Source organism: Lepidochelys kempii, chromosome 1, assembly GCF_965140265.1.
Source record: "Lepidochelys kempii isolate rLepKem1 chromosome 1, rLepKem1.hap2, whole genome shotgun sequence".
NCBI lineage: Eukaryota > Metazoa > Chordata > Testudines > Cheloniidae > Lepidochelys > Lepidochelys kempii.
Window position 1 is genome coordinate 274,713,076 of NC_133256.1, and position 14,789 is coordinate 274,727,864.

Genomic DNA, 14,789 nt, shown 5'->3' on the forward strand with positions numbered 1-14,789 from the left:
ACCATCCTAGATGTTTATATATTGAGGTCACGTGACAGAGTGACAAAGAACAAAACTGATTATGTAATGATACAGGGATGATTGCGATTGAGTGGCCAATGGACGAAGACTTTCCTGAATGCAGACTGCCGGTCAGACCATCAACTCTTAGCCTCAGACATAAAATTAAAACTGAAAAAAATAAGCTGTTTGGCAGGTCCACTGTGTATGGTCTTGTTCAAAATCAATTAAAAGACTACAAGACTTCTATATAATTTCTACATAGGTTTGAGTCATTGTCATAGGTGAAAAGAGAAAAACCTGAATGAACTTGGAATAAAATGAAACCATCATGCTCAAAGCTGCCAAAGCACACATTCTAAAAAAAAAAAAAATCAGTGTTGGACCACATCATTGTTGACTGAAAAGGTGTTTGATCTTGCGTTATTTTTTCACTGAGTCAAAGAGAGAGGATTGAAGACTGAGGAATTCAGGAAAGAACACAAGGAATTGAGCAGACAGATTCAAAGGCAGAGCAGACAAGACAAAAGTGACTACATCAGGGCAAAATGTGAGGATTATAAATTGTAAAAAGAGTAATAATACAAAAGGTATGTTCAAAGTTGTCAGACTTCTTTCTAAAAAGTTTTCCCCACCACTGAGTGTAATAAAAGATTATGATGGCAGGTTATTGAAAGTGACTATATCAAATGCAACTGGAGAGATTGCTGTAATAATCTGTATGCCCAGTCAAAGCCATTTACAATACAGGATGACAGAAAAGAGTACGGACCTACAGTCATCAGTCCAAAACAGTGCATACTATTATGAAAATGAAACCTGAGAAAGCATGAGGGGTAGATAACTTACCAACAGAATTGTTAAAAATTATTGGTGACCATGGTATTGATCTCATGCGGAAAACTTGTATTGTGATACAAATGACTAAAAACTGGCTGGATGACTTGGATGAAGAGAATCTTTGGTCCTTACCAAAGAAATGGGATATAACAGATTGCAGTAGCTATTGTAACATCTCCCTAATATCACATTCATATAAAGTGCTGTTCTACATAATTCAGGATTGCAAGAAGCGAACGATAGAAACAGAACTACCACCACAAGAAGTTAGTTTCAGAGAGGGACGTGATCAAATTATGAATATCTAAACTCCCTACATTTTTCAGTGATATGAATCACCCATTGATTGTGTGTTTTATTGACTACTCCAAAGTATTTGATGCCATCCAACATATTAGTCTCTGGAGGATACTGGAGGATATGGGAATTCTAAAAATATGCCACTGAACTCATTCCAAATCTCTATGATCAACAGCAGACCATGATGCTAGCAGCAGCAGCCAACAGCCAGTGTTTTTCCATTGGGTAGCGTGTATTCGGTCCCCATGTTCACAGAATTTATTATGAGACAAGATCTGGACAGTTTTGATAAAGTGGAAGAAGCTGGGATTTCCATTGGTGCACACTTCTTAACTGACCTCAGATATGCTGATGATATGATGCAACCATTGATACAATGCAATGAATGTTAGTCTGTAAAAGCAGTTAGTGAGGACTATATACTATTCCTGAAAGTGGAAAAACTTATATTCATGAATTTTGACATGAACAATAAAAATAGGATACAAGCAGACATTGCAATTAACTGTACAGCACAGGCTGTCGATTAATTTCATTATCTGGGTATCATACATATCCAACCAAGAAGGCTGATCCAAAGAAATTGGAACATGATTACAGATGGATCACTCAGCCATGGAATCTATCTGAAAATGTGGAAAAACTGTGGCATCTCAAAATGCATGAAAGGTCCACGTGAACTTAGTTACTTATGGATACGAATCCTTGGAAACTAATGCTGCAGACAAAAAGAAAATTGAAGCCTTTGAGATGTGGTACTAGTGAAGATTCTTGTGCATCTCCTGGACAGAAAAGAAGAAAAGCACTTACATTAGAAATATTATCAGAGAGAAGCAGATTTGGCTCTTGGAAATCAACAGGTGCAAACTTATATACACCTCTATCCCGATATAACGCGACCTGATATAACACGAATTCGGATATAACGCGGTAAAGCAGCGCTCCAGGGGGGCGGGGCTGCGCGCTCCAGTGGATCAAAGCAAGTTTGATATAACGCAGTTTCACCTATAACGCGGTACCATTTTTTGGCTCCCGAGGACAGCGTTATATCGGGGTAGAGGTGTATTTTGATCAAATCAGACACAGAGATGAAAATACCCTTGAACAAGTTATCATGAAAGGAATAGTGATGGATCATTATAGTAAAGGACAACCAGTGAGAAAATGGATAGATGATTTGCAGCAGACCACTAGAAGTTCAGCTGCTGTATGTGTGAAGTTAGCAATGGACTGAAAAGGCTTCCGAAAATTTTGCTATGATGTCACCAGTGTTCAGCCAGGAACAAATGGATTTTACTACTATTACTATTACTGACAAGCCATCAAAGGCTTTGCCTAACATGCTAGATTACAGTTTTGCAAAACTACATGTAGGCATTAGTAATGCTCTGGCAAAAATGTCTTATTCTTATCTGAATCTTTACCCTACAAGTCCATATTTAAAAGCACCCTTTCGTCAATGCTGGCACTATAGACACTAATAATGCACCATAATGCCTGATAGTGTAGAATGACTTACTTTCCCAAACATAAATTATATCAGGTTTCAGTATTCAGTGTGTGTCGCTTTAATAAAGAATTATTACACAATTCTGTGTTTAAAAGAAATATGAGAGTTGTTACAAACAGTATATGGAGACTCTACACTCAGATATTACATTAGATTCTATTTGTAATTGTGTAGTAAAATAATTCTGCATAGAGGAAACATGTAGAAGTATCATTATTCTTCAACTACAAAGTACAAAAGTCCCTTACAGATACATAAAAGAGTTCACTGTTTATATTTCTTCTTTCACATTCCTATAACAGAGCTTTCCTGTCATTTTCACTATTTTAAATAGTTACTATTTATAAGGTTTTCAACTTCCATCAGTATCTATTACTGAAACTGAAGTGTTGGGTTTCTTAATATAGCTATTTATTAGTAAGTGTCAAAAGATTACATGACAGGCATTATTAGAATACAGAAATTTAATTTTTAAAAAACATAATTCTTAAGCACAGTAAAAACAAGGCATTTGAAAGCAGAAACTGCACAGACAATTTATTTGAGCAGCAGTGGTATATGAAAACATGGATTAGAGAACCAACCAGTGATTACTTTTGGCAGATTACATAGCTGAGGTCGTACCTACAGGGGCTCATAACTTAGTGAGATGTGAAACAGACAAGAAGCCTGGTCTTTTTTCAGTCTGTTCTTATTCAACGTTACATTAACTCAGTCAACTTGGAGAAAGTATCACAGTATTTAAGTATAATAGCTGTGCTGTTTAGGCTTATGTAGGTATGTTTTGTTTAGGGGGTTTTTGTGTGTGTTTTTTTAAGTGCACTTTTCAATCGTTTTTAAATCATCCATAAAATGTGCTCTGGGCCAAAAAATATAATATACAAGTTTGTAACCCAAGTGAATACTTTTTTAAACCAAATTTCATAAGAGTTATTTCATCCATTTCCAATTTACAAGTTTAAATTTAAAAATTACTAAGGGTAAAATTTTTAAAGGACCTTCAGATATCATTGACAACAGAAAATAGTTAAACTAAAGAATATTTGTGAAACAAAATTTGGACATGAGAATTATCTACTTGTAATTGCTCTTCTCAAATATATCCAAAATTTTGGGTGCATAATGCTTTATTATGGCAGGAACCGCCATAGCTTTAGAATTTTCTTGTATCCTCCCCCAGTACACCAGCAATTGATATTTCCCATCCTCACTGAGGGCTGAAGCAGTCCTAAGTGTCTCTAGTCACTTTGCAGGAAAGTGATTTGCTTATTGAAGTACCAGTTATAGATCCACAGTTGAGGACAGTATAAAGTTCTCTACACGGTAAATAAGTAATAGGCAAATTTTTTAGCAAAGAGACATCGCTTCAAGTGGTAAACTGGTGAGGAAGCATCAGTGCTTCATCTGCAAAACAGAAGTCAAGAATCACATTGAAAAACACAGCTGGCTATGAAGATGTGAAAACTCTTACTGTGTGCTGTAAGAATAAGAGCATGCAGTGTGAATATGTTCTGGAAACCAAAGAGAAACCTGGATACATAAAATAAGAACAAATCTAAATACTAGAGCCCTGAAAAGTAATCAGGGCAATATGACCTAGAACCCAGGAATGGCCAGACAAAATGAAGTGTAAACACAAACTAAATGGACCTTCTACAGGCCTCATCTGCAGAGTTTGTTGCAGATAAAGGTTAAAAAAAAAAGCCTCCAATACTGAACTCATACAGTAAAGAAGAAAGGTGTTACTAGTTAAAAAGGTGGTTAAGGTAGGACAAAGTTGACTGTTGATGAGGTGATTCTTCCACTGCAAGCCCGCATAATATGTACATATAATTTGAAACAGAAGAGGATAGACCAGAGGTGGGCAAACTACGGCCCGCGGGCCACATTCGGCCTGCAGGACCCTCCTGCCCGGCCCCTGAGCTCCTGGCCTGAGAGGCTAGCCCCCAACCCCTCCCCTGCTGTTCCCCCTCCCTCGCAGCCTCAGCTCACTGTCCCGCCAGTGCAATGCTGTGGGCGGTGGGGCTGCGAGGTCTTGCCGGGCAGCACAGCTGCAGAGCCACAGCCTGACCCAGTGCTCTGTGCTGTGCGGCAGCATGGCTGGCTCCAGCTGGGCGGCACGGCTGCCTGTCCTGGTGCTTTGGGTGGCATGGCTGTAGCGCCGCCAGCCACCTGTGCTCCAGGCAGCGCGGTAGGGGGCAGGGAGCAGGGCGGGTTGGATAGAGGGCAGGGGAGTTTGGGATGGTGGTCAGGGGGCAGGGGTGTGGATCGGGCTTGGGGCGGTTAGAGGTTGGAGAACGGGGGGGTTGAATAGGGGTCAGGGGTCCCAGGGGGGCAGTCAGGAAGGAGGGGGGTGGATGGGGCGATGGGGGGCAGTCAGGGGCAGGGATTCCGGGGCGGTCAGGAATGAGAGAAGGGGTGGTTGGATGGGGCGGGGGGGGCAGTCAGGGGCGAGGGAAGGGTGGATGGAGCAGGGTCCCAGGGGGGCCAGGCCACGCCTGGCTGTTTGGGGAGGTACAGCCTTTCCTAACCAGCCCTCCATACAATTTCGGAAATCCAATGTGGCCCTCAGGCCAAAAAGTTTGCCAGCACCTGGGATAGATACTCCTTTTAGGATATATTGACTATCACATATAGAAAAAACAGTTACCTACCTTTTTGTAACTGTTGTTCTTCAAGATGTGTTGCTCATGCCCATTCCAATTAGGTGTGTGCACGCTGCATGCACAGTAGCCGGAAGGTTTTTCCGCTAGCAGTACCCGTCAAGTCAGCTCAGGCACCCCCTGGCATCACACCTCCATGGCGGCATATATAGGGCCCTGCCGAGCTGCCACCACTTCAGTTCTTTCTTGTCGGACTTGTTCCGACAGAGGAGTAGAGGTTCCGACAGTGGGTCTTGGAAAGGACATGAGCAACACATCTCACATCAACACATCTCAACAGTTACGAAAGGTAGGTAACCATTTTTTCTTCTTCGAGTGCTTGCTCATGTCGATTCCAATTAGGTGACTCCCAAGCAGGAACTCAGAGGCAAGGTCAGAGCTCATGGGTTCACTGATTGAAGCACCGCTCTGCTGAAGGCTGCATTGTCCCTAGCCTGCTGAGTAATGGCGTAATGCAAGGGAAACCACATCGCAGCCCTGAAAATTTCCTGGGTTGGGACCTGGGCCAGGAATGCCACTGAAGATGCCTGCGCCCTCATGAAGCGTGCTGTAAGCATGGGGCAGGTACTTTCGCCAGATCGTAGCACATCCTGATAATTGAGGTAATCTATGAAGAAATTATTTGAGAAGAGACCGGGAGCCCCTTCATTCTGTCTGCTACTGTGATGAACAGCTGAGTAGATTTTCGAAACAGCTTTGTCTGTTCAATATAGAAGGCTGACGCCTGGCGAACATCCAAAGAGTGAAGTCTTTGTTCCCGGCTGTTTGCATGTGGCTTGGGGTAAAAGATTGTAAGAAAAATGTCCTGATTAACGTGAAACTGGGAGATGACCTTTGGTAGGAAGGCCGGGTGCAGGCTGAAGCTGAATCTTGCCCTTATAGAAGACTGTGTAAGGATGTTCAGATGTTAGGACCTTAATCTTGGATACACTCCTGGCAAATGTTTTTTGCTCTGTCTCTCATGAAAGGGAACATTTCTGGTAGAAATAACATGTCACTAGTGGCTCAAAGAGGGGCCCCAATACTTTGGAAAGAACCAGGTTAAGGTCCCAGGCAAGGATGGGTTATCATACTTGAGGGTATAGCCTCTCAAGTCCTTTACGGAAGCATTCAACTATTGGGTTTGTGAAGACCGACTGGCTTGCCACATCTGGATAAAAGACGGAAATGTCAGCCAAGTGGACTTTTACTGATGAAATAGAAAGCCCTTGCTGCTTCAAGTGCAGAAGTTCAAGATAAAAGGTATTGTAGAGTGCGCACAAGATGTGTGTTTCTGTGATGACCAAATTGTGAATTTCTTCCATTCGGGTTGTAAGTGGCCTTAGTAGATGGTTTCTTACAGCCAAGGAGGACTTCCCTAAATGGATCAGAGCAAGAAAGCTCCATTGGGTTTAGCCCTGGAGCTTCCAAGCCATGAAGTGGAGAGATTCAACGTTGGAGTGCTGAAGACGGCAGCGGTCCTGTGTTATCAGGTCCAGGAGAAACGGTAGAGTGACTGGAGTTTCCACTGACAGCTCCAGAAGAGAGGTGCTGACATGGAGCTAACATGAAGTGATCTGTAGCTCACGAAAGCTTATGCTCAAATAAATTGGTTAGTCTCCAAGGTGCCACAAGTACTGTTTTCTTTTTGCGAATACAGACGAACACGGCTGCTACTCTGAAACCTGTCAATATTACAGAGGCTTCATCCCTCTGAACCTTGAGTAGCATCTTGTGGACGAGTGGAATGGGAGGTACCCCCAGAACAATTCCCTACTGGAATTCTAACTATATAATGACTAAACTAACTACAACTACTAACTACTGGTCTAACTATTTACAGAAAAAACAGTCTGAAGACTACTAGGGAGAAAGCTTGCCAAAGCAAGAGAGAACAAGTATTCCGGCTAACTGTCACAGACGGTAAGAAGGAACTGAAGTGGGGGTGGGTCGGCAGGGCCCTATATACAGTGTCATAGAAGCATGACTCTAGCGGGCCCCTGAGTTTACCTCATGACTACTGCTAGGGGAAAAACCTTCTGCTTACTGTGCACGCAGTGCACACATACCTAATTGGAATCAACATGAGCAAGCACTTGAAGAAGAAGTGAGAATATCTCTGCAAAAAGACACAGAACATTTCCAAGCCTTTCTGCTAATATGTCACAGAAAGGCTTGGAAAGATTTACAATTTCCTGATTTATCTGGGCCTGTTTCAGCAAAGCACTTAAGCAAGCACTTAACTTCAAGCATACGTGTAGTCCCATTAACTTTAGTGGAAATATTCACCCACTTACAGTTAAGCACAGGCTTGAGTACTTTCCTGAACTGAAGCCTCTATCCCTATGCAAGATACCAAAGAACTCATGAATGGAATGAGAAACACAGATCGTGGATTTTGGTATAATTTTATGAAATATACACAAAAGTATGTTTCCGATAAAGAGCTAAAAAACAAATAGGTATTTTATATGGGATATTTTAAGATGCCTTATTGTAATAATATGCTGTTCAGAATTCATATCACAAATATTTTATGTTAACAAAATCTGTAACCCCTAGTAAGGAATAGGACAATCACTACAGACAATGCATGAAGGTCTCATCCTGGAAATGTAGATGTTGCCCAAGAATGAAAACACTGAGTGATTCCAGAGACTAATCAGCACACAAAAGCCCCAATAAGATCCCTTATCAAAATAAAGCAAACATAAAAAAACCTGTGCAAAAATAAACTTGTAACAAATTTGAAAAAAGCTGTTTATGCAACATATGTAGTAGAAGAATGCCTGTTAACAAATACTGTACATTTTATTTATGCATACACTTACATAGAATCATAGAATCATAGAATATCAGGGTTGGAAGGGACCTCAGGAGGTCATCTAGTCCAACCCCCTGCTCAAAAGCAGGACCCATACCTAATTAAATCATCCCAGCCAGGGCTTTGTCAAGCCTGACCTTAAAAACGTCTAAGGAAGGAGATTCCACCACCTCCCTAGGCAACGCATTCCAGTGTTTCACCACCCTCCTAGTGAAAAAGTTTTTTCTAATATCCAACCTGAACCTCCCCCACTGCAACTTGAGACCATTACTGCTTGTCCTGTCCTCTTCCACCACTAAGAATAGTCTAGAACCATCCTCTCTGGAACTACCTCTCAGGTAGTTGAAAGCAGCTATCAAATCCCCCCTCATTCTTCTTTTCTGCAGACTAAACAATCCCAGTTCCCTCAGCCTCTCCTCATAACTCATGTGTTCCAGACCCCTAATTATTTTTGTTGCCCTTCGCTGGACTCTCTCCAATTTATCCACATCCTTCTTGTAGTGTGGGGCCCAAAACTGGACACAGTACTCCACATGAGGCCTCACCAATGTCGAATGGAGGGGGACGATCACGTCCCTCGATCTGCTCGCTATGCCCCTACTTATACATCCCAAAATGCCATTGGCCTTCTTGGCAACAAGGGCACACTGCTGACTCATATCCAGCTTCTCGTCCACTGTCACCCCTAGGTCCTTTTCCGCAGAACTGCTGCCTAGCCATTCGGTCCCTAGTCTGTAGCTGTGCATTGGGTTCTTCCGTCCTAAGTGCAGGACCCTGCACTTATCCTTATTGAACCTCATCAGATTTCTTTTGGCCCAATCCTCCAATTTGTCTAGGTCCCTCTGTATCCTATCCCTGCCCTCCAGTGTATCTACCACTCCTCCCAGTTTAGTATCATCCACAAATTTGCTGAGAGTGCAATCCACACCATCCTCCAGATCATTTATGAAGATATTGAACAAAACCGGCCCCAGGACCGACCCCTGGGGCACTCCACTTCACACCAGCTGCCAACTAGACATGGAGCCATTGATCACTACCCGTTGAGCCCGACAATCTAGCCAGCTTTCTACCCACCTTATGATGTATTCATCCAGCCCATACTTCCTTAACTTGCTGACAAGAACACTGTGGGAGACCGTGTCAAAAGCTTTGCTAAAGTCAAGATACAATACATCCACTGCTTTCCCTTCATCCACAGAACCAGTAATCTCATCATAGAAGGCGATTAGATTAGTCAGACATGACCTTCCCTTGGTGAATCCATGCTGACCGTTCCTGATCACTTTCCTCTCATGTAAGTGCTTCAGGATTGATTCTTTGAGGACCTGCTCCATGATTTTTCCAAGGACTGAAGTGAGGCTGACTGGCCTGTAGTTCCCAGGATCCTCCTTCTTCCCTTTTTTAAAGATTGGCACTACATTAGCCTTTTTCCAGTCATCTGGGACTTCCCCCGTTCACCACGAGTTTTCAAAGATAATGGCCAATGGCTCTGCAATCACAGCCGCCAGTTCCTTTAGCACTCTCGGATGGAACTCATCTGGCCCCATGGACTTGTGCACGTCCAGTTTTTCTAAATAGTCCCTAACCACCTCTTTCTCCACAGAGGGCTGGCCATCTATTCCCCATGTTGTGATGCCCAGCACAGCAGTCTGGGAGCTGACCTTGTTCGTGAAGACAGAGGCAAAAAAAGCATTGAGTACATTAGCTTTTTCCACATCCTCCGTCACTAGGTTGCCTCCCTCATTCATTAAGGAGCCCACACTTTCCTTGGCTTTCTTCTTGTTGCCAACATACCTGAAGAAACCCTTCTTGTTACTCTTAACATCTTTCGCTAGCTGCAGCTCCAGGTGCGATTTGGCCCTCCTAATTTCATTCCTACATGCCTGAGCAATATTTTTATACTCTTCCCTGGTCATATGTCCAACTTTCCACTTCTTGTAAGCTTCTTTTTTATGCTTAAGATCCGCTAGGATTTCACCATTAAGCCAAGCTGGTCGCCTGCCATATTTACTATTCTTTCGACACATCGGGATGGTTTGTCCCTGTAACCTCAACAGGGATTCCTTGAAATAAACATGCAAGCATACACACACACACAGAGTGACCAGCTTCTTGGTTTCTAAAAGGACTTGACATTTCAGTGCTAGACAAATTAATTATTTGCATTGATATATCCGTTTCTTGGAATATGTATCAGAACTAAATTAATAATGATCGAACAGGAAACTTTTGGTTGGCCCAAGACCAATTAATTTGTTAAATAATGACAGGTTTCAGAGTAACAGCCGTGTTAGTCTGTATTCGCAAAAAGAAAAGGAGTACTTGTGGCACCTTAGAGACTAACCAATTTATTTGAGCATGAGCTTTCGTGAGCTACATCTCGTGATACATTTCGTGATACATCTGATGAAGTGAGCTGTAGCTCACGAAAGCTCATGCTCAAATAAATTGGTTAGTCTCTAAGGTGCCACAAGTACTCCTTTTCTTTTTGTTAAATAATGTTACCTGCCTCATTATTACCTGCTTTATGTTATCTTTTCTAAAGTTATTCTAGGGAAGATATTATCTCCATACTTCTACATTATCTCCTTGCAAGAAAATCTCAATCTCATAAATTTATTTAAGAAAAATTTACCACAGGACAGCTGCTCAAAATTTTACCACAGTATCAAGTCTGGAGGTATGAGAGACTTTGAAGACCACAGTCTTCCCTTATAAAAACTTAGAGCTTTACCTATGTACCTCCAATCACTTGGAGTATTATCAACACACCCAAGAAAAACTAATATGGGAAAAAATCTCAATGTGCCTTTAACAAAAATCACTTTAATCTAATCTTGGGCCACAAATACTAAAATGTATTGACTGAATCAGCCCTTAGAGGATAGACTCAAACTTGTTTGAAGGCCTTGACATGTTTGGATCTCTTAAGTTTAACTTTAACTCTGACCTGGCTTTGTAAGTTTATTTTGAGGATAATTATAACATCATTGCAATGTTCTTTATGTTTAAATTACTGATATATACTCTCATTCTTAACATAAATTTATATTCCCAGACAAAAAATTAAGTAAAATACAGGAAAACAATGAGGAAGTATACTAAAGACATAACATTTCCAAAAGCATGCTTTCAAAAATAATTATATTTGCATAAAAAGATTTCGGATATCTACCGTTGTTCAGTGGTCTTCTTTTTTATTAAGTCAATTTCTTCAATCTGGGCTTGACAAAATTTCAAAAAGCTTCCTGGTTTTGATGCTTTGATTCTTTCAGTTGAGAGCTTTGCAGGAGAATTTATGTTTTCACCATTAAGAAATTGCAAACTAGGAAGTATTTTAAGTAGGGAACACCTTTTAAAAGAGGAGAGAACAATTCATTATTAGCATTATGGAAAAACTTACATTTTAGAATCCAAAGTCTAGAAATCCCCATCACAACTACATAAAGAGATTGACCTTTAAGTATGTTATTTTACTAAACATTTTGGTATACATGAAAATGTTTACATAAAATTACTATACCTTATTTGATATTTATTTATGGTTTATTACTAGCAAAATTTACTCTTATGGAAACCACAAAATTAACATGAAAAATCATTTCTTTGCAGCAATTCTCAATACTTTGTAGGTATATAGATGCTGGGTGAAATCCTGGCCACACTGAAATCAGTGACAAAAATCTCTGATTCAAAAGGGCCCGGATGTAATCCATTACCATTAATAACTCCATGAGTACCTGAAATATTTTTGTGTTTTGTTTTGAAACATTGGCAACTGATTACCAGGCAATACAGAAAACTATATCATGATGGAATAACATAAAAATAAAAATAAAGCAGCACTGGCTGACCTGACACATTTGGAGACATTGCATAGACTGTGAATGAAAATGGCATTGCAATATCAGCTCACTCTCCATTTATACACACAGCAAAAACAAGACAATTCAGCCTGACTAGCAATCTCATGAAAGTCCATGTGGAACAGCAGGGGTGTTGCAAGTCACAAATGAGAAGAAAATAGCATGGAACTTGCTTGCACTATAGCAAATTCTAGTGCTGTTGTTAGTCACACATTTTTATGAGAATTAAGGGATGGCTCCTGCTCCAATCCTAGTCACTGGGATAGGTCCCTGATTCTGTATATACCTAAATGGAACTCCCACTGACTTCAAACAAAACAGGACTGGGTTAATTCACCCCCCTTAAAAAAAAAAAACAACACCTTAGATAGCTATTGGAATTCATTTTTTACTTTTCTAAAAGATGTATTTTAAAAAATATTCAGAAATGTGTAACATCTGATTTAACAGACTATGGGATTAACAATGCCCTTCATAGCACAAAGTCCATCCTAGAAGAAAGGAGGTTGTACCAGTGAAAGCAGAGTGGGGAGGGCTAATGAATTTCCTAGGCAGTCCTTTCACATGTAAGGGATAATCTGGCACACAGATGATAAAAACACTTTTTATGTGTGTCTTATTGACCAATTAAACCTCATGGTATTTTAAATATTTGTTTAGGACAATACAATATGTATTATGTTTGATATTCCTTATTTTCAATTCATCAAACTGCAAAAAAAAAATCTTAAATTGGTAAAGTATTATATCTTAACACAAATAGTTTTAAATAAGTCTGAATTAACTTTTCCTTTATTTAGATTTAAACACCACACATTAAAGAAAGTCTATTCTGCGTTATAGGCACCCTTGCCGTCAGTTAAAACTATATTACATAATCCTTCAGAACCAGAGCATTCCTTGACTGCCCCCATATTTAAAGAAAATAATGTTACTTAGCTGAGATCATATATGCCAAGTATCAAATCCGAGCAAATTTCTATGGCTGAGTTACATTATCCAAAACATAGATTGGCAAAAGTCTTTACAACAGCAGTGCTATTTGACGCAGATATAAAGATTACCCTGCACTCCCTGCTTGTTATGGCAAATGTAATACTGTCTAAAAGATACTTGAAATAAATGGATCATTTTAGATACACTGGCCTTGAGCTTGTAGTGAAGAGCCAATGTTGAATAATGATACATTTAAAAAGTGCCATATCAAGTTGATTAATGCTGGAAGTAGTGTATCTTAGAGCTATGGGATCTCAACACTGGTTTTTCCAGCTGGGTTTCTCCTGGTGAAGGGCTGAGTCAATATTTCATTTAGTGAAAACTTCCTGGTGAATATTCTGTCACTTAAGAGGCTCTATTAATCATTGCTGCAGTGAAACACACTCCCCTAGGAGCGCTCAGACTGATCCTAGGGTTTAATTTTTAAAAAACAATTTCTTAGTACTTCAGTTTTGTCGGTGTTATCGCTGGCTGGACATGAAAGTAGGAAACCGATTGGAAAATTTTACAACTAATTCCTTTGTTGGTATCAAGGGGTTATGTAAAGTTCATTGGAACATATTGCCTGAAGTTATAGTTAATGCTGTATTCAACAAATCCATATTTTATACTGTCCCATCCTTTAAATCCTTGAGATAAATGAATCTCTTGTCCAATCATAAAGGCTCTATTGCGTCAAATGATCTAAGAGAGGAACCTGATGTATCAGTTCTTAAAGTTAATAGGAATTCAGAAGTAATTTCATTTTCCTGAGTAATGTCTGAGGAAGAAATTAGTTCTATGAGACATCAGAAATTAAAAACAGTATAAACGTAAATGTGAGCTTTACTAAAATGTCACATGCTGAAGAGTAATATTTAATAGTACTTGCATTCATTAACAGTAGTGTAAATACCTGTATGCATTAAATATAAACACATATTTACAGCTACTTCTGCTACTGTTTGAAAGCTTCAAATTCCAAAAAAATGCGCACACATTTTTCCACTTGAATACTAATATGAAGTTTGCTAAAAGATCTCCTACTGCAGAAAATATACGTATATATTTTTCTCTCTTTATATACCACATGCAAAAAACAAAAACAAAAAACCAACCCTCCCCCCGAATTTATCACACCAATAAAGTAAAAATTGGCAAGTCACTGCATTAGGGAAGCTTGTGGTAATACTGGAGCATAAAGTTTTGTATTTAATTGGCTTGAAGTGATGCAAGGAACTGAGAGAAAAGTTTAAAAAAAAATGATTACAGAAATGAATGTCAATGAATGTCAAAGTAAATGTTGACTCAGACACTGAAATGATCATACTGAAGGTTACTATACACAGTTACATGGTACTGCACTTGAGGGACTATGGCTCGTGGGCAGCAAAAGTAGGAAATCACAAGAACATTACTAGCAGCATATTTCTGTGGCTTGGAAAGATTGGTCCCAGAGACTAGGAAAACAAAGAAAAAAAGAAGTTAAGAAATATTTCAATCTATGGTTCCAAGAGGGCTTATCAATGACAGTAATATTTTTTTTAAATAATCAAAAAAAAAAAAACCCTCAAACACTGCTATATATTCCACCGCCTTGTGATATCACTTTTGATAAGCAACACAAGCGAGGCCAGGATCCAATTGCTAAGCTCTTTTAATTTTTTTTTAAAGTGTTCCTAGTCAAAATCATAATCAACTACATTACTCATATCTTATCTGAAAGTTCCCTTGTTATCTCAACCCAGAATACTGACATTTTTAATGGGCTTAATATCTCTTTTCTATCCTTAGAGCTATTCTATATAAGTAATACTTTCCCAAGTAAA

General features: G+C 39.8%; 1 protein-coding gene across 1 annotated transcript in view; it reads right to left on the reverse strand.

The window, feature by feature from the left end:
- Positions 1-14,789, reverse strand: part of LRRIQ1 (leucine rich repeats and IQ motif containing 1) — a 179,997-nt gene that overhangs the window by 105,000 nt on the left and 60,208 nt on the right. The window contains exon 15 of the mRNA XM_073327613.1: positions 11,295-11,471. Coding sequence (XP_073183714.1) covers positions 11,295-11,471 — 177 coding nt within the window. The remainder of the gene's footprint in view (positions 1-11,294; positions 11,472-14,789) is intronic.